The following is a 21223-nucleotide window of genomic DNA, read 5'->3' on the forward strand; positions in this document are numbered from 1 at the left end:
CTTTGCCTCCTCTTGTACCCTCTTTTGATGTCGTCCCTCTTCTTTCATTGGCTGTTGTGAGCATATTCATGCAGTTAGTCATGAAAACTATGAGTGATTAAGGTATTGTTGGACAGGTTTGTGAAGCAACGATTAAAGATGACCTTTACCCGCTCAAACAATGCTTTTTAAAACGCTTTTTTGTAGAATGTTCAAGAGTGCTGCCGTGTTTTTCAGATGCAGCCTTGTGATCGTCTTTGCAGCGTCTGAGTCATAAAAGCACATCACGATTTTAAAAGTTACTGTCGATCCGTGGTAATTTTCTCGCCCTTTTAGTGGGGAATGGAGCAGTTTCATGTCAAGGCCGCACATCTGAGCGTGTGTCAGCAGATCTGACGAAGAAACTACAGAACAAAGAAAACTTAAAAAAACAAACTAATGAAAGAACACAGAGTTACACAATCATTAATCATTTGTGAATCAGAACCAAACAGAGCAGAGGTCATGCAGTGTTAATACAAATATCCTATCTACATCCGTGTTTGAACTTCATATTTATTTTAACGTGTCAACACACCCACTGAGCAACAGGCTGCACTAATCCATATCTTAATATCAGTGATGGATCAAACAGCTACATGCAGTAGCTGACTCTCTCTCTCCTTCAGCCAAATGGAGCGTTTTAGTGACTTTCAGTGCAATGTTTTTGTTCTATGGCCCTCAAGTTGACTGATTTGGTTCACTCTCACATTTGGTTTGAGCAGCATCTGACAGTTGTTGAACTGACTGCTCAGCACCAAATGTCAGACAGACAAAGTTAGCAACTAGCTGATGGACACAGTGGAGCATTTAGAGGCTAACGTGCCAGATATTTCCCACGTGGTTGGTCGGTCTCAGCCAAAACAGAGCACTGATGACAGCAAAATTTGTAGCAAGTTTGTCACTTTGCTAGAAACACGACTTCGAATACATGCTTATGATGCTCATTGTCTGCTGGGTGTGCGAATAGGCACATGTACACAAGTTTTTTCGTATTGACTTCATAAGGTGATACACATGCAGGGCGGGGAGGGTTACTTAAAAAAATGTTGTCAATAACAAAAACCAAGTTTCACAATATAAAATAACTGTTACTTGATTACTTACCGTTACTGTTGGATTATCTCAATACCAAACATATGCAGATAAAGACTAAAGAAATTGAATATTAATAAGAGGATATTCATTTAATTTAAATAACGAGCTTCAGTGATCATTTTTTGGACCATGAAGGCAACATTATCTTCACAGATCTGTGAATGTGCTCCCAATAAACACTTGTTTTTCACAGCAGGGATTTTCCAGTGTTCCGATGTGTTGGCGTAACAGCTGTAGTCACTCTGGTGCTCTATTATTTCACAGATTACAACACCAAGTTTCCCAGTAGTGGTGAAGATCGGACACGCCCACTCTGGAATGGGAAAGGTAATGTTGCTCCTCTCCTCCTCAGCCATTTTTATAGCTTCCTTACTGACTCACAGTGCTGGTACATAAAGGGTCTGACCTCCTGATATCAGCTAACAGTAAATGCAGAATTGTTGATCAAATGATAGAGACATCACACTGTTTTTTTCTTGTTTGAGTGGAAGAAACTTTCACTTTAAGTAATGTGGGAGGAAATAGCTGCGTGATGGAGATGATGATGTGTGCCCGGAGATAGTTGAATTCTTTATACTAAGCACTGTCTTGAACCACAGCGTTTGTAATGATTCCTCTGACATAACTGCTGCACATCATGTCTTCTTCTCCTTCCGTACTCCTTTGCTCCTCTCATTGATTGACAGCTGTGTTAATATTTTCTGGGTGGAATCAAGCTGAAGTGTTTATCCTCTTTCCACCACTCCTCATCGATCCACCACACATTCCCCCCACCTGCTAAATCTGATATTTTGTTATCGTCCACTCTCTCCTTCTAACCGGGGGCCTCTCATCAGCCTGGTCCTTTTTGCCTTCCTTTATCCGGCCATCTCATCTCTGTTACAACCTGTTTTGTGCTACAGATGTAGCTTTTGTCCCACAGAATCCCTCTTTTATGTCTTTTCCCTCGGAGAGGAAGAGTTTAACAGACGGTCATTTATGATAAGTACAGGGGCAGAGCACAAGTACAGTCGTTTCCACATTTTGATTTAAGTGGGCCATGTCACTTCTAGGTCTTTGACAGTGGCCACTGCAGTGACTGTCAAAACATAATTTAATCCATGTAGTCATTAATCAGGTCTGCGGACAGTATTTAGACACTAGCTATGAATGCAAATTACAAGCAGGACGTCACTCAAGGACAAGAGCCCTTATATTATTCAAACTATACACCTCTTTTGCATACTTGAAGAGTTTGTCATGAGGTGGGTTGAGTTAGACAAGAAAATTGACACGCTTTGGTATGTGAATAAATAATATGAAGCTGGATCTAGCAGATGATTAGTTGAATTCTGGAAGCAGATGGAAACAACTAACCAGGCTCTGTCCCGAGATATTTTACCCATTTCTGTTTTTGTAGGTGATAACAAAGATGTAATGTAATGTTTATTTGTGAGCTTTGTAGGTGCTGGTAGGCAGATTTATTTAACCTTCGAGAAGCGCCAGGCTAACAGTAGCCGTTACTCTTTCTTCCAACCCTGCTGAAAAAACCAGCATAGACCAGCACGATTTCCATGCTGGTCTATGCTGGCATATGCTGGTTAGTGCTGGTTTGGTGCTGGTTTAGCTGGTGGACCAGCATGAAGAAGCTGGTCCACCAGCAAGGTCCCATTAATTATGATGGCCTATCAGCATAGTCTTGCTGGTGATGTTGCTGAGGAAGCTGGTCACCAGCATCCAATCACCAGCATCCCATGCTGGTGTTGGTATGCTGGTCACCAGCTTCCAATTACCAGCATCCCATGCTGGTGTTGGTATGCTGGTCACCAGCATCCCATGCACCAGCATGGGAAGTTCCCTGCCACCAGGAACACCTGTGCCTGAGTCCTGTTGAATCAGCATCTTGATTTGCCACACATGTCAGCTGGATGGCTTATTTTATTGGATTTTAACAAATGTGTGCTCAACATCTGAAAGAAGAAATTATTTTGTGTACATACAAAAGAAAAACTTTATAAAACTGTTAACATAAACTTGTGAGAGAAATGGAAGCAACAAACAAAGTGTTGCATTTATAGTGCAGTTTGTTTCGGGTGCCCTCAAATGAGCCCAAAATCTTGCAGGTTTGAAGCTTGTATTCAATAAACTTGGTGTTCTGTGACAACCTCACTGACTCTGTGCCCTGTATTGGATTTTCACAGCCAAATTCACTCCTCCTCATATTCTGAAATATGAAATAAGTTGTTGACACATGCTGGCCACCAGCATACCAGCACCAAAACACAACATATGCTGGTCTATGCTGGTCACCAGTTATGCTGGTCTATGCTGGTTTTTCCAGCAGGGAATCTACGCTAACTGTTAAGAGTCCCCTTGTGTCCAAATTTAATGTCAGGCTAGTGGCAATCTTCTCTTCTAACTATCAGCAAGAACTATAGTGGGGCTGGAACACATTTTTTTTTTACCTTTGGACAGAGACAAGCTAGCTGGTTACCCCTTCTTCTAGTCTTAATGCTATGCTAACTGTTAAGCAAACTGTCTCCTTGCTGTTCATCTTCATGTAATATACAAATGGCATCAATCTTCTCAGCGAACTTTAAGAAAGAAAACCAACACAGAAGCATCTTTTTAATAAACAAGTAATTTAATACACAATGAAAAAAGTAATTAAAGAAAGGACCAAGTGAAGAGACTGTCATTTTATCCTTAAAGCTACAGTATGTAGCTGTTCTGTTTGAAATGTCCTCTAAAGCTAGAGCTAATTCCTACACAGCTACGAGACACAGAATCCTGTTTGAGGATATTGTTGCAAGTTGATAAAACTTTCATCAAAATATATCCCTGGGCCAGCCTTACTGTAAGTTAATGGTGTTTCTTCATGTCTTACTCCTCTGCAGGTCAAAGTGGACAACGTGAGCGACTTCCAGGACATTGCAAGTGTGGTGGCCATCACTCAGACCTACTGCACCACAGAGCCATTTATAGATGCCAAGTACGACATCAGGGTCCAGAAGATTGGCGCCGACTATAAAGCATACATGTGGGTGTTGCTCTTTCTCCTTAATTGCTCTTTATGTTGTGTGAGTTCATGTGAAAACTGTACAATATGGACATTTTGGCCTTGTAAATGATGTTTTGGGCTCAGGACAAGTGCACCAGCAGCCAAGGATCAATGTACATATGTCTGATTTAACAGAGCATCAGCTTAGCAAGGTGACATGTAAAATCCTCATTTAACCTTTAAATACAGGGGTGTCTTTCTTTCATACATGCCGTGGGTCCTGATTTGGCTCTTATATAAATATCCATATATTAGAGGAGCCATATATTAAAATGATATTGCTTCTTAAGTTTTTCAGAAAACATTATTAACAATAACATACACACAAAAGTGTATTTTTGGATATAACCCAGCATAGCCTTTTATATTTCATCTGACACATAGTTTGCTGTAACTCATAGACTGGCAACAGCCAAACCCAAATTAGTCAGGACAATTACCACAAATTACTTGCCCGGGGTGGAAATTCAGCCATGAGAAACACTTAGCCATGAGTAAGGTTGAGGCAGTTGAAACAGATTTATAAGGTTCCCTCACTTACTGCTATTGGACGGCATCGTAAGTGTTGTCCCATTCAGAGCTTGGACAGAGACAAAAGAAAGAACTCATCAGTAGCCTTGGGTACATCATCATTTCCTGAGCTGCTTGTCATCAAAACTCTACATTGTCATAGAAAATGCTGCTCTGCTCTCAAGCTGACACACAGGTGCTGCAACATTGTATTTTTTGTGACAGTAAGCTAATACACACGTATTATAACAGGGAGACAACAGTGCCATCTTCAGGCATTAAAGCACATCACATATGCTAAATACCTGCCTCTAGCAAACCTCGATAAAAATGTAACGCTATCGTGTACCTTTCCTCTTTTGCGACCCTGTGGACCTTTTCAGAAAAGAAAAAAAAACATTGGAAATTGTTTTAAACCCTTATTTGACAATGGACACCAGAACAGTGTTAACGTGTGTGTATAATTTAATGATAAGAATTAATTAGCCAGGGTGCGCTATAGTCCCTAGTCTGTTACATGCAAATCTGCAGGCTACATCCAATGTAAAACAAAGAGCCGGTGCTAACTAGCAAATTTACCAGGATGCTAATCAGCTGTGCATGTTGCGTGTATACGCTTTCTTCTTTTCAATTTTTTCTTCTAAAGCTAGCACTGAAACCACACTCCTCCTCCTCCTCCTCCTCCTCCTCGTGCTACAAGGTTGTCTAAATCTGTCTTACCTGTAATTTGTCATTTCTAAAAGTGTCTGTAATAATTTAACACATAATTTCCTCCTATTCCAGGCGAACATCCATCTCTGGTAATTGGAAGAGCAACACTGGATCTGCCATGTTGGAACAAGTAGCCATGACTGACAAGTGAGCACTGCCTCTGCATTAGTGACGCTCAGGCTGCCCTGGTGTCACACGTGTCACTCTTGTTGTGTTTTGTCGCTGTTGGTCACGATGTGCTCGCACACACATGTGTAAACACACAGAGGTTTGGAAATCAGTTGATGGAATGTAACTACATATATTTACTCAAGTACTCAAGTAAATTAAGTCGAAAGTGAAATTTGGAGGTACTTTTCTTCCCTTGAGTATTGACATTGTCCGCTACTCTATACTTCCATTCTGCCTCATTTTGGAGGCATTTATTGTACTTTATATTGTACTTCTCATTCTACTACATTTATTTGATAACTTTAGTTACTAGTTACTCTTCAGATTGCTGTGTCAGAGCCAAAGAAGTGCATTTTCTTTGGGAGATAAAAGAAAAAGAAAAAGAAAAACACTGATTCAGATGATAAACAAAATGCTGAATATCGGATCAGCCAGGTCGATAAGCAGTCACAAATAACACAGTATAAACATATGTGTGAATATATGTATAATTAATTTTATTTGTGCTTATCAGATACTGTCAGACTTTTTTACCCAAGAACTATTCATATGAGAGACCGAAGTAATATTTTAACACGATAAGACAGGAAATAAAGTGGTTTGTGATAACACAGGGTTTTCCATTATCAAAGGCTAAACAAAAAACATTTTTATGATTTCAATTTGAGCTGCTCTGTTCGTGGCTATAAATCAGAATCATACGCCCTTTTCACAGCATCTATTTTGACTTGTCACAGCAGGAAATGCGCAGGTGTAATTAAAAACATTAATAATGGATGCTGGCTCACTGGCACGGGTAACAGAGACACTAAAATGGAAAAGAGACTCATTGATGTTAAGGTACAACTGCATTTTTTCTGCTACAGTGAGTGAAAAAATAAGCTTTGAACACTAAAAAATTGTTTTAAAAAAACAATATCGAAATAACAATTGTCATTGTAAATTCAGATTCCAATTCGTCGCACAGTTGTAGCTCAATTGTTTGCTAATTTGAACACTCAACTCAACTCTCTTTACACTGCCACTTACTCAAGCCCACACAGAATGTCATTTCCCCACTTTTCCTCATCAAAATAGATCATTAAATGACCTTATGGCCAGACTGCAAAACCAAAAATCATAACAATCTGAACAGGCTTCGTTAATCTGCATCAGTAAGTAACACAACAGAATGCAGAGACTTTAGGCCTCGCAATTGTGAGCTAATAATCCTTTTTCGAGACTGCAGAAAAACCTGAATAGCTGCCCTTGTCCAACTACATTATCCTTTTGGCCATAATTGATGTGTTGTTTTTTTTGCCCTAGTCTGATTATATGCAGTTTTCCAGACAGTAAGTCAATGAAGCTCTGTACAGATGCTCTTTACAGAAGCCAGCAACAGCACCTTTGTGGTCTCCAGCTGATGGAGCCTAGGGCGAGAGAGGTTCTGTAACGGGTTCACTGTCAGGATAAACGCCCTGAGGAGCAACATTTTCAAGGACGTACTGTGCTGAAGTGATACACGAGTCAATAATTTTGAGAAAGCGGTGTGCAATAGCTCAACTTCATTTTCTTTTTTTCTGACACTAAGAATGATCTTAGGTGGGAAAAGTTTTAATTTGCAGTTGTTTTTTGTACAAAGACCTGCAACTTCTCTTAACCCAGACACCCAACTTTTTTGTTTACTATATGCTGTTTATAATTCTTCGCAGACCTAATCCATTTCCTTCTGTGACAGGTACAAGCTGTGGGTTGATACCTGCGCGGAGATCTTCGGAGGGCTCGATATCTGTGCCGTCAAAGCCATCTGTGGCAAGGATGGTAATGACTACATAACTGAGGTGAGAAACACTCACAGAGAGGAGGGACTTCACCACCACTTCACACACATCACTGCCTTTTGTTTGGAGACTTTCACCATGTTGACATCAGCCTGTGGGAGTTATGTTTCACTAGAGTATTAATAAGGTCTTTGAGTCTTAAATTTAGCATGTCTGGCCTAATTTACACTGCTGGGGCCTTAGAATGTCTGGCTGGGAATTAACTGATTGAACCTAACCTGAATACACATTATGAGTCTGATAACTAACATCTGGCAATATCTCAAGAGTAAGTACTGCTAATCTCTGTGGTATCTGCTGTATTCTGTTTGTCCGTTATTTCCTTTTTCAACAGACCTTTCTGTTGGGTTGATTTCTGCGACGCTCTCTGCTTTCTTCTTTCCAGCAATTCTTCAGCATATTGGTTTCATGTTTCGCAGTCTTTAGTCTTGAAGTCATGACCACAATGGTTGTAAATAACACTACAACTTTTCTGTTAAATATCTTTCCTAAAAGTCAAGACTCAGTATGGAAAATCTCAAAAATTACTCTGATCCCATCGTCACCACTGAATGGTTGAATAAAATGAGCTTGCAAAGGGCAGTAGAAGATTTCACACAGCACATGATGATATTATGACTGAGAACACGTTAATGTTAATGTAGTTTTGGTTCGAGGTCACGAAAAGCAGACACTGTGTAATGCAAACACTGTGGCACAGCTAGTACAGTCAAATCAGAAGTGGCAGGTCACGGATGGACAACCAATCTCATTTGCCACAGATGTAAGATGGTGCTGGTGGTGTGTAGTGAGAGCCAGGAGAAGATCCTGAGAAGGTGGGCAGGAGTGTGTGTTGATGCTCAATACAGAAAATAACTCAAGCCAAAACAGAGAGTCAAGTTCAGGCTCAGATATGTAGAGACACCGGCTCAAACTCAGATACAGAGACACGCTTAGCCTCAGAGAATGAGACTGAGACTGGTTCAGGCTTTGACAGAGGGTCAGGATCAGAAAGAGAGACGGGTTCATGTTGATGTCTAACGCCGGCTGGAATTGTAAGTGAGCGCCTGTGGCTCTATTTAGTGTGGTGTGTCCCGTACTGTTGGCACTGGACAGCCCTTGTCAGTGGTTTTTAGGACGATTGAGCATGTAGAATCGGCGGCGGCTCGTCTGTGAGTGAGATCGTTCTGGTGAAAAGAGAAACAGAAAAAGAAAGGAAGAAACCCCTTGAGCCTGTTAATGTAGTATACATGAATTTCACCCAGACATGTTTTTTGACTGCATTAGTGGACAACAGTCAGAACGTTTACATGCACAGCTTAGTCAGATTACAGCCATAGTTCGACTATGCTACTCAAACGGACTATGGCAATTGTCTGAGTATACATGCCAGTGAGAAAATCGAATTATTGGCCAAAGCATGTCATGCCCCGGTTTGATAGGGGGCGCTGTATCCATGTCAACTAGTGGTAATAGAACCACCTCCGGCTGACCTCTTTTCGTCACCAGCAACAATAAACTCTGCCTCGGCATTCGAGAAAGATGGCGTACGGAGAGCAAGACGAAGCTACATCTTTGTACACTTCGTATATGGTGTGCATGATAATTACACAAACTAGATGCACAGTGGCGCTCTTTCTTACGGTTATTTCAGAGGTAAGACGCCGCTGCCGCTGCCGCTGCCGCTGCCGCTGCCGCTGTCCTTCCACTTCCGGCTCACAGCCCCTGGAAAAAAATCTCGAGCCTGCACAGAACGTAAAATCCGAATCCAATCTGATAGAACGTATACATGCAGGAGTAATGCAACTATTCAATCTAATAATCTAGCAGTGCGTTTACATAACACTCGAAAAAAACGAATTACTGGGTTAGTCCGACTATGATCGGATTTTTAAAAATATTTTTTGGGACTTTTGGCTTTATTGATAGGACAGCTGAAGACTTGGACAGGAAACAGGATGAGAGAGAGGGGGAGTGACACGCAGCAAAGGGACCTGCACCGGGAGTCAAACCCGGGTCCACTGCAGCGAGGACAAAGCCTCTGCACATGGGACACCCGCTCTACCCACTGAGCTAAACGGCACCCCTATGATCGGATTTTTAAGATGCATGTATACACCTTAGTCTGACTAAAATCGGACCGGATCGGATTTCTCATAGTCGGATTAAAAAACCTAGATTATTCGATTGATAGTCGCATTACTCGTGCATGTATACGTTCCATCAGATGGGATTATATTTTGCGTTCTGCGCAGGCTCAAGATTTTTTTGCCCATGGCCTTGAGCCGGAAGTAGAAGGATGGCAGCGGCGGTGTCTTTCCTCCGAAATAACCGCAAGCAAGAGCACCATTGTGCATCTAGTTTGTGTAATTATCATGTACACCATATACATAATGTACAAAGATGTAGCTTTGTCTCGCTCTTCGTACACCATCTTTCTGGAATGCCGAGGTAGAGTTTGTTGTTGCTGGTGACGTAAAGAGGTCAGCCGGAGGTGGCTCTATTACCACTAGTTGAAATGGGTACAGCGCCACCTGTCATACCGGGGTATGACATGCTCTGGCCAATAATTCGATTTACTCACAGGCACGTATACTCAATTGCAGTTGTCCGATTGAGTAGCATAGTCGAACTATGGCTGTAATCCGACTAAGCTGTGCATGTGAACATACTGTAGGTGTTTTAATCCGACTATGAGAAATCCGATCCAGTCCAATTTTAGTCAGACTAAGATGTGTACATGCATCTTAAAAATCCGATCATAGTCGGACTAACCCAGTAATTTGGTTTTCTTGAGTGTCATGTAAACGCACTGAGTGAACCCTGGGGAGTGCTGGTCAGTAGGATGGCTGGAGAATGAGCAATGAGAACTAATGGAAATATACTTGCACCCGATTAGACAAGCCTACAAATGATCCTTGCTGGGACTCTGAGGCAAAGGGAACTGAGAGGACCAGAAACTGAGAGGACAGTGGCAAGGCTGCTTCCAGAAGAGCCAGGAGAGAGTTATCATAAGGTGTGCAGGACATGGGCTAGTTAGAAATGAAGCTGTAGAAGTAACGAACTGGAACTGAAAGATACTGGAGAAGAATTGAATGACTTCGGATCTGGAGCAGGGACTCATTTGGCCACAGGATTGAAGTGTTGAATGGCCAAGAGTTCTGTCAGCTCAGGGAGCAACTCAACGAGCCCGGGTTTGTAGGACACAAACTGGAGTGCTATAGAGACAGCTGCTTCTCTCTGGATGCATTTTGGCAGTAGGTGCAGTGTAACTCAATGGTGTAGGTCCATGGTAGAAGCTGGACTGACTGGGTCCATTTTTGTTAATATTCCAACAGCTGACAATGAATAGCTGGACCAAGTGACACTGCACATATGTTTCAAAACAGTTTGAAAGTCAGTAAATAAGCTTAGATTTGTTCATGGACCGGCAGTCAAAACAGGCAAATAAATCCAATGGCAGTGAGGCAGGGCAGCAGGTACACAGACAGGTAGGTGTTTAAAACTCACAGATGAAAACTAGTAGGCAAGAATGACTCAAAGCCAGTAGTAAACAGAGGTTTATACAGACAAAACAGGTACAATAGGCTGTTGAGTGGGAAACTCCAGGAGGGACAATGAGTGGAGGAGTGAGCATGACAAAGTTTGGATAATTATGATGACAAAGACCAGTCAGAGAGTCTGAGGAGGATGGAGAGGGAGATGATACAGGAGCCACAGTGACACCAACACCCAGTCTATGCAGTATAAGCAGTGTTTCTAAACATCCCACTTACACTTTTAAACAGCCCGACCGTCAGGACATAATAGTCAGCAGTTTGGTAGAAGGTAGATTAAGCACTGAAGTGGGAAAGATGTGAAAAACATGTCTCCCCATGAGTCATCTCTACTGTTTTGTAAAGTGTTTTGGTCTCTATAATGCTGTAGTAAAATTGCTGGGTGGAAATCCTTTTACATGGATGTTGATTGCTCCTTAAAAGTCCCAAATGCTCATTTTGGGTTTCTACTTGTAAATGTTCACATGCTTAAATGTTAAAAAAACAAACACATTTTCTCATGCTGTTTATTGCTGCAGTACCTCTGTACACCCTCTTTCTGAACAGACGGTTCAGACAGCACCTGTCCCTCTAAAGGTGCAATATGCAAGAATTTAGTTTTCATAAGTTCAGAAATTAACTAAAACTATCAACAGAGCGCGAAGAACAGTTAATGATATTATGACGTCTATTTGCAGAGTGATCCATTTAAGTCAGCATGCTAACCAGCTAACCCTAACCCTAAGAGATACTTAGACCTCCTTTAAAATCATAAATTATTTTGAGCTACTGAAAATAAAGATGACAGGTTTGTTCGTTTTGTTTCCTCCTCCTTCTTAACCAATCGTCATATTTGTTATTTATTCCTTATTATTTATCTCATATATCATCATATATTTCAAAACATAACCTTTCTGTATCCATAAAAAAATCCATCCATAACTAAACTAAAACCCACTACTGTAACCAAATCTAGACAAATACTACACAAATGTTCCATTTGGAGAAGTTACCGTCACACCAGAGAGCACCTACCACACAAGACCACTGTGTTGTTTAACCTCCTTTGTTTGTCTGTCCTGACTTCGTTAGCCAGTCTGGGCCAACAACATTCCAGTCATGTAATCTTTTCAATAAAACCATCCCGATTTTCTGTGTCCTCTTTGTCCAGGTTGTGGGTTCATCTATGCAGCTGATTGGTGATCACCAGGTGGAGGACCGCCAGCTCATCTCAGAGGTGGTGCATGCTAAGATGAATCAAGCTCTGGTCACCAGGTCAGCGAGTGTTTCCCGCTCACCTGCTCGCTCCCCTCAAGGCCAGAAGCCAACTACTGTCCAGCCCCAACAGGTAGAAGCTGTGTGAAACCCAACAGAATGGATGACCTAAAATTAAAATCTGTAATGGCACATGCTCATATAACGTTTGCTTCAATTCTTGTATAAGAAGAAGCACAACCCAAGATGTTCTTTACCAGAACTCTCTTAACCATGTTTGCCTTTCTTTCCCTCCCTTTGTCTTTCTGTCTCTCTCCTGCCTCCTCACTCTCTCCCAGAGTGCTGCCCTGAAGGAAGGACTGGCAGATCCAAACAGGACCTCGGGCCAGCGCCCTCAACCTCAAGGTTGTCTTGACACTTCTCTCCATTGTAATACAAGTGCTGCCACTGTAGGGCCAAAGCATGCCTTGGGAAAGACTCTCTGAAACAGTTCTAGGACACTATCCGACATCTGAAGAGATTATTCCGAAACAAAGTAGCTGCTATTTAAAAAGAATTAACATCCTCTGTCAAAATACAGCTCGATCAGCAGAACGAAAGTTGTCACTGTATGTTTCTGCAAAGCATGGATATATATCAACTTTAGTTCAGGTTTTCATTTTGTGTTTTAATTCTGTGCTTATGATCTGGTTGTGGATTAGGCACAAAAACAACTTAGTTATGATTTGGAAAAGATCATGTTTGGGCTAAAAAATACCTGCATTGGTTGCTACAAACAGCTGAAGATGTCCTGACATCTGGTCAAAAATATAATTTTTTTGTCACCACGGAAACAACTGGAAATTGCCACGGCATCCTGTCAAAGTACCCAGGAGTGTCACACTCACAAATGGTATAACGCAGTCTCAGACTGCGGTCAGTGACTTGGCAGCTTTCTTGCCTGTAACTCAATCACCATCCCATCCACCTCCTCATTTGGCTGGCACATGTACTGATCATGTGATATGACACGGGTTGTAGAAACATCATGAATCAGTGGTTTGCAGAAGCATTACCTGCCCTCTTTTTGTTGCTGCAACTGGTCTGCAAAAGGAGCACTGCCATCAGAGAAAAAACTTCCCCCGGAAAAAATGTTATTTACTAGAGGGATTAAATTAACTAAGATATAACATGTTATTTGGTGAGCTTTAGAGATGGCTGTAAATGAATTTTCTTACCTGTGACAGAGCAAGGCTTGCTGTTTCCCCCTGTTTACAGTCTTTTACCCAGGCTAAGCTAAGCTAATGGCCTGCTGTGCTGTGAATCTTCCCATCTAATTTTTGGCAAGAAAATGAACGTGCATTTTCCGAAATAATTCCTTTAGGATTAAGAGCAGTTTGTGTTATATCTGCATCCTTACCTCTGTTCCTTAAAGGTAGAACTGTCCGTCATCATTGCCTTAAACTAACACACTGGTTTCATGGATTCAGCGTAGATAGTGATGATCGCTGCGGTAATCTGGGTCCAAGAAAAGCAGAAGATTTCTGCTGTCTGTTAGAACTTTTACCACTTGACTTAACAAACAACTGTACAGTGCAGTGCATTTATCCAGCCTGTTGGGTTTAATTGCAGCCATAGTGTTTGTGTGAGTGTGGTGATGTTTGTGCTCAGGGCTGTTAAAACTAAATGTGCCTGATAAAAGCAGTGGTATAACATGCTCAATTAACAAAGCCATTATTATTGTTGTTGTTGTTGTTGTTGTTTTTGTTGTTGTTGTTGTTGTTGTTGTTGTTGTACCGTTTTCGTTGTGTGTGTTTGCATGTATCTATTATCTTGAATTCCTTTTTTTTTGTCGTTTTGCATGGATGTGCAGGTAGTCCATGTCGTGTTCAATATGTATTTCTGCTGGTTGTTTAAGGAATGCCAGCTTTTTATGTTTTACAGGAATAGTTAGAGACGAATATGTGCAAGTCAGATTTCAAGTTAAATTTATTTGAATCTTACTGATTCGACAGTGGCAGACATGAGCTTATTGTTTCATGTCTTATTTTATATGTATTTTTAAATGGAAAAGTAATGAAAACCGCTTCTTAAAGGGCGACTCCACCAATTTTACACATTAAAGTGTGTTTACAGGTTTTGAGGATAACTGCTACTTATCAGGAAAAAAGTAGTATAAAGCTTTCTGTTGCTCCAGAGGAAGTTGATAAATTCCCTCCAGCAATGTCACTCAGTGGCTAAGTTACATTTTCGGTAATGTAGGCACCAAGTTTTGAAAAGGAAGAAGAATGTGTGGAATTAAAAAGGCGATATCTGTGGTTCTGCTGCATCAATTTAGATCATTTGTTTTTAAGCTATCCAACAGTGTTACTGGAGTACTATGCTGGATCAGTGGGCTGCTTTTCAAAACCTGACGCCTACATCACCCACAAAGCAACTTAGCCACTGAGTGACATCACTGGAGGCAATTTCTCAGATTTCATGCAGCTTCTTCTTTTCCTACTACTTTTTTCACATGCATAAATACTCCCCATGCCCTGTAAACATACTTTAATTTGTTAAAATGGTGGAGTTACCCTTTAAATGTGCTGCTCATGATCACTATGCAAGTTCTGGTCAGCTCAGTCGTGTTTCTGTCTTAGTGATGGTGCTCGGCTTTTGAATCCTTCTTGTCATCTTTAAATCATGTTTATTGTTCCGGTGAAAATCAGTTTATGGTGGACAAAACTTCCTGTCAAGCAACAAATCCCCTTTTCCAAGACCTGAATGTTTTGTGAATAACTGCTCAGTGTTGTCTTTGGTTGTAAATTAACCCTAAATGTTCTGTGTTACGATACCTGAGACAAGACAAAGTGGCTTCATACGGTACACAATGCATATTTTTCTTGGCAATTATCAAGCCTGGTGACATGATTAATGAAAAGTCTCAAAGAAAATATGCATCTTTTTCTTTCTGTGCATGGTCATTGCTCATTTGCTTGGAACTCTGAACCACTGAATGTCTGATATTTGATCTTAACACACTATCTGGCTGTAAATATTAGTTGTTTTAATCCTTCTTAATTGATATAAAGAGGTTTAGTTTAGCAGAAACACAGGTTTAAAAGGCCAGTGTGTTCGCTTACATAGCTGAACTGCCTCTTCAGAAAAGCATTTAACAAACGTATAATTATGAGAAATATACAAACAAATATAGCTTAACATAATGACCAGTTCAGGGTTTGTATCCAAGCAAATTGTTTGTCTCCTTTTACAAATTGTGTTTGTACAAATGGTATTTTCTTTGGTTTTTATGTGCCATGAGTCCAAAGCAACCATTGGGATGCTTTATGACAAACTCTCAAACAAAGCTGATAAAAACGTAAGACTCATAGCCATTTAGCTGCCCTACAGATACGCCTGGGATGACTTTTCATGAAGGTTTTTGTAGTGATCATAGCATGTGAACAAGATCATGTATATAGTGACATTAAGATCCTTAACTCTAAATATAAATGTATACAGTAATCATAAATTAATATACTCCTTCCAAACTTTGTTCAGTCTTTTAAAAAAGGCTTTAAAGGATAAGTTCAGCCAAAATGGAAAATTCCGTCTTTATTTGCTCAACGCTATGTGGATAGAGATTTAAAATGTTAAAAAACAGCTCCATACAGCTCGTCCGGCATGACCAAGTCTCCTAGAATAAATAAATAAAATATTATAAATATTATAAAAATATTTTATTTATAACCTTTTTGCAGCTGACATCTTCACTGTGGCTGCTAAGATAAAAGGGTTAACGTGCACCCCGTCTGAGGTGGAAGCAAAAGTTCAACCGTGCATTGAGGCTGTGAATAAAGTCTTTTCAAAAATATATCTGGGATCTCTGGACTTTCAGAGACTTGAGTAACATCGGACAAGTCCCCATCTGCGTCAGTTATTCAGGAGAATGCTGCAGCACTGTTTTGCTTCAAAGCTCTAGAAATGTTAAATGAACTGTAAAGCTTGACCAGACTTCCCTTCGGCAAGGGGGTGAGCAGATGATGGCAGAATTTTTCCTTTTTAACAACTACTATAAGACTATAATCCTGCATCCTGGAAAGTGAATAATGAGTCATTGGAAACTCATCCCTGCCCAGTCTCTTCCTTCTCAGCATGTGTGATCGGTGTTTTTGTGCTGCGTGATGAGTTGCTCTGCTGCCTGCGTTTGAGATTTGAAGTTGTTTCATATTTGTTTTTGATTGTATCATTTCTCTTACTTTTCTTTCCTATCTTTTATTTACTTTCCTTTCCTGTTGTTGCCTCTTTTTATCAGCACATGTCATCCTTACATCACATGAGCTGTTGTGCATAAAAGCAACCAACATTTGATATTTGGCATGATAGGCGAGTCACCACACCTTCTCTTAACTGTTGGTCTGCTGCCCCCTGCTGGTCACTGTAGTCCCTGGCTCCAGACGAGTTGGTTAGGATTTTTCTATGAATGTGAGAGGTCATCATGTGAATGGGCATGTCTAGGCTCAAACTCATATCTGTATCATGTTCTGCTTTGGTCTTTGGTGAGTGTTACAGACGGCTGGTTTTCTAAGTGCTGCACTAAAACAACAGGAGCTAGATTGAAGAAATAATCATGCTTATTTATATCTTTACCTGTCCTTTTGCTTTTTTTTGTTTTGCTTTATTTGCCCTTATCTGTTATATAGCGATTGAACTGTAATCTCATTTAATTGTGTTTTCTCAATCTTTTAGGTGCGCCAGTGAAATCACAGAGTGTAGAGCAATCATCAGAGTCCGCTAAGAGAGCATCTGAACCAGTACCAAAGCCCGTCCAGGCCCAGAAACCTGGTCCAGGTCCAGCTCAGAAACCAGTTCAGGCTCAGAAGCCAGGTCCAATCCAGAGGGCCGGCTCGGTCAACAAGCCTCCAGTGCCGAGGCCTCCCCCAATGACAAGAGCCCCATCCGTCACAAAGTCTTCTTCCTCAGCCCCAGCCAAAGCTTCACCGTCATCCCCAGCTAAAGCTTCACCATCATCCCCTAAAGCAGCCGCAGCAGCTCCGGCCTCTCCCCCAACCAAAGCAGCAGCACCAGCGGCAGCAGCAGCACCACCTTCAGCCTCCCCTCCTGCTCCAACACCAGCTCCAGCTACTCCCCCAGCCGCTGCTCCTACCACAGAGCAGCCCAAGCCTCAGCCTCAGGGCTCCCCATCCCCAGCTCCTGGCAAACCAAAAGAGCTGCCCCCTAAACCCACACCACCTGCAAAGCCAATCCCTCCGGTACGCAGGAATTCAAAGCCACAGATCCAGCCAAAGCCACAAACCCCACCTCTTCCCAAAGCTTTGCCCAAACCTCAACCTGCCGCCGAAGCCCCAGCACCCACTCAGGCCTCAGATGCTGCCTCAGCCCCTGCCCCAGCACAGGTTCAGTCCCCAGCCAAAGTCAGCCAGTCCCCAACTAATGTCCAGTCTCCAGCCAAGGCTCAGCCCCAGGCCAAGCCACCCTCTCCTTCCCCAAACCCCGAGCCTGTCCCAGCTGAAGCAGCCGCGGCCCCCGCTGAGGGTCAGGCCTCTGTGGACGAACAGCCAGGATCCCAGCAGAAGACCCATCCTCTGCTGAAGTAAGAGCCGTATTATCAACCCACTGTTGATAATGCAATGACATGCATTTCAATGGGCCATACTTTGTGTTTAGGATACAAAATTACATTCAAAATCAACTCTATAGAAAGATAATGTATGTCACTTAATTCCAATTATGATCAATAGAATTTTTTTTTTTTAAAGTGTCAGTCCAACTGGTAAGTCTTTGGGTAACACTTTATTATAGCTCCCTATTTAGCACTCATAAGCAGTATATAAACATTTAACATGTAGTTGTAAGCAGATATGTGGCAGATATACAGTGATTTTAAAGGGCAACGCCACCAATTGTACCCATTAAACTGTCTTAAGTACTACCACATATGTGAAAAAAGTAGTACGAAGCCCTTTGTGGCTCCCGAGGAAGCTGCATGTAATATGAAATAAATGGTCAACATTGTCAATCAGTGACTAAGATGCATTGTGGGAAATGTAGGCCTCGGGTTTTTAAAGGAGGAATAATATGTGGAATAACGTTTTTTTTTTAAACTCTCCATAATGAGTCGAACAGCACTGGGAGTGCAATGTTAGACCAGCGTGTCTACATTACCCACAATGCAACGTGGCCACTGAGTCACATCACTTACAAGAGTACTTTTAGCTTCGTCTGGAGTCACTTAAGACTTTATACTTTTTTTCACAAACGCATTCCACACATACTTTAATACTTAATACAGGTGGAGTTACCCTTTATGTGTTTATTGATGAATTGTCCTCTGCGTTAATGTCTACTGGACTATAAACCAATAATAAATGACAATATAACATTGATTATGAAATACATACCTTCATAGGAAGCTCTGAATTATTTAAAATACTGTACATTAATGAGCACTTGTCCTTATATCTGCTTATTACTACATTCAGATGTGTTATAAACAATTTATTATATGTTAATAAACTGCTTATGTATGAATAACAGTGTTAACAATTTGGGATGTTTTTCAAAGATAATTGTACAAATAAAGTTTTTGTGACTTTTTGGCCCCCCTACACATTTCCCTATTTGTCTTCCTTCCATATCATTCCCCCTAACTTCCTTTACTAACATTCATAAAATCCTCTTCTCCCCCCTTCATTCTTCCCTGCATCCTTCCTTCCTTCCCTCCTCTCCCCCCCTTTGTTCTCCTGTATCTCTTCTTCCTCCCCTTCCCTCCCCAGTAAGTCCCAGTCCCTGACCAATGCCTTCAACGCCTTCAGCGACTCCTCTTTCTTCCGCGGGGTCTCGAGCTCCGGAGGTGATGGACAAGAAGAGGCGAAGGCCGAGACCATCCGCAACCTCCGAAAGTCCTTCGCCAGCCTTTTCTCTGACTAGTCACAGCCGAAACCCGTAGTCAGCTCCTTATTGATTCTGGCCCATCCCCATTTAACTATTGGCCAGTGATGACTTGATTGACATTAAATGTGAACCAGTCTGAGATTAAACTTTGTGTGTTAACTGTACTGTATCCCCTCCGTTCCCGTCCCTCTTCTCCTCCCTTTTCAGCCTCACTGTGTGAGTAACAGTGAGGCCTGCTGGGATATTCAGCTAATGATGCTGTGCCAGAGTACTTGGACTGAAGGAGTTACGTCATTGATACAGAATAGAATAGAATAGAATAGAATAGAATAGATTAACAAAATGTCTATTTTTCCCAGAGCACACTTTAAGGATCACAGTATATGGAGGTATAACAGTAGAGACTACAGATGGAATGTAAATACAGTATATATACATAATATATATATATACAGTATATAAATACAAACATATATAACTAAATGGGAAATAAGCCAATAATATAAAAAAAAAAATCCAGTAACTTGTATCAATCAGCTGTTGTCAGTGACATAACTCTTTCATTCAGTGGCTGGATTCATACACGTTTTTAAAAAATATATATATTAGATATTTGACATTTGATGGTTTCTCCCACAGTGAATCAATTTTGGTCATTAAGTGAAAGTATGTGAGTAAAAAAAAAAAACAATCTTTCCTGTGTAAATCCAGCCGTTGTGTGTCTGGTCCTTGGCCACTGTCTACTGGGCTCATCATTGCTGCCCCCTTTTTTCGTCTTACAAGCCTTGAAGTTCATTGTCGTGTGAGGGAGTTGGAAATATGTGTATGTTCCTCTGTGTTCAGTTGTTATGCATGGCTCCTCCAAGTGGCTCGGTGTGACTTTTGGAGCAGGTGGGAGCTCTATCAGTGTTGAGTTTTCCCTCCGTTTGCCTCTTTCTCCTTCTCTCTCCTTCTCTCTCTCTCTCTCTCTCTCTCTCTCTCTCTCTCTCTCAATCTCTCTCTCTAGATGTTGTAGCCTTATTGTGAACATGTTTTCAAATCACAGCTACATGTGTTAGCTGTGCAGGCCTGGGTCGATTACAACTCGAAATCCATTAATTTGCTTCAAGTGTTTGAAAGTATTGAGGGCAAAAATCGATTGCATCGTGTAACTTTGGGTGCATTGGGGATTTGGCCCAGAGCACCAGACTGAATAAATCAATCCTTAAAAAGTAAGTGAATGCAATTTCGAAGAGTAAAAAAGACTCATGTCTGTAGCTGTGACTGGTGATCTCTTGTTTCACCTCTGTGTAGATCTATCAACAGTATTGTAATTTGTTGATTATTCTCATGAAAAAGACATTGAGACAGTAGTGCAATAACACCTCGACATGACTGTTGAGCGCTGTCACCCCATCATAAATATAAGTATGATCATACATACAGGACATGTGTATCTGTTAAATACCTTATTCTTACATTCCCTTTAAGGTTCCGTTCAATGGCGACTTTCCAGGTTGCTTTGCGCTGCAGTCAGAAGCTGACTTTCAGATTAATACGTCATATTAAGCTGTTGGTTTTGTCTGACAAACCTTGTTTTTATCGTGGGACTGAATTTAAGGCAACCTGGAATGAACCCAGCACCTTGACTGGTCAGTTTCAGTTGAGTTGCTGCATTTCAAGTTAAGTAAAAAGAAAAAATACAAAAATACAAAAACAACTTAAAAACCGCATATCAACCTGTCTGCTTATCCATCTCCAGTACTATGTTGAAAGTAAAATTATAACATATTGTATTTGTACGTATGTATGTATGTGTCATCTCAGGAGTTTATTTTTTGTAATATATTGATCGATTGATTTATTTTTTTGAGGCTCCATATTTATGGTACAGTATATATATTGTTTGTTTTGTATTGTGTTTTTATTTGTGACGCAATACTGCTTTGCATGATCTGGTGACTGGTAATGTTTTTGTTTTTTTCTGTACAGATAAAAGTTAATAAAGATGTGGTTCCATCATTCCACTGATTCACTAAGTAAGATCCATGCTGGCGGCTGTGCATTTCGTTTTAGGGACGCACAAAAATGTTGTGAAAGCAATGAATAACATTATCAATGCTGACGAATGCATGATATATAACAGAAAGCCTGTGTTGCAAACAGGGACATATTACCATTTGGCCATGTCATGTGCTGTTTGCTGACATTCCTATTAAACCTGTCACATAATGTTCACGTTACATCTTCTAACCTAACTAAAGTGGAGG

The 21223-nt window shown here is 41.0% G+C and overlaps 1 protein-coding gene across 1 annotated transcript in view; it reads left to right on the plus strand.

Annotated features, from left to right (window-relative positions):
- The window catches only part of syn2b (synapsin IIb), an 89428-nt gene extending 68432 nt beyond the window's left edge, over nucleotides 1-20996 (plus strand). Inside the window, exons 6-13 of the mRNA XM_030419154.1 lie at nucleotides 1381-1443; nucleotides 3993-4135; nucleotides 5450-5524; nucleotides 7266-7368; nucleotides 12055-12231; nucleotides 12437-12503; nucleotides 16809-17673; nucleotides 18857-20996. Of these exons, the coding sequence (XP_030275014.1) occupies nucleotides 1381-1443; nucleotides 3993-4135; nucleotides 5450-5524; nucleotides 7266-7368; nucleotides 12055-12231; nucleotides 12437-12503; nucleotides 16809-17673; nucleotides 18857-19010 (1647 nt within the window). The 3' untranslated portion in view covers nucleotides 19011-20996. The remainder of the gene's footprint in view (nucleotides 1-1380; nucleotides 1444-3992; nucleotides 4136-5449; nucleotides 5525-7265; nucleotides 7369-12054; nucleotides 12232-12436; nucleotides 12504-16808; nucleotides 17674-18856) is intronic.
- Nucleotides 20997-21223: the final 227 nt, after the last annotated feature.

This window comes from Sparus aurata, chromosome 6, assembly GCF_900880675.1.
Source record: "Sparus aurata chromosome 6, fSpaAur1.1, whole genome shotgun sequence".
NCBI classification, from domain to species: Eukaryota; Metazoa; Chordata; class Actinopteri; order Spariformes; family Sparidae; genus Sparus; species Sparus aurata.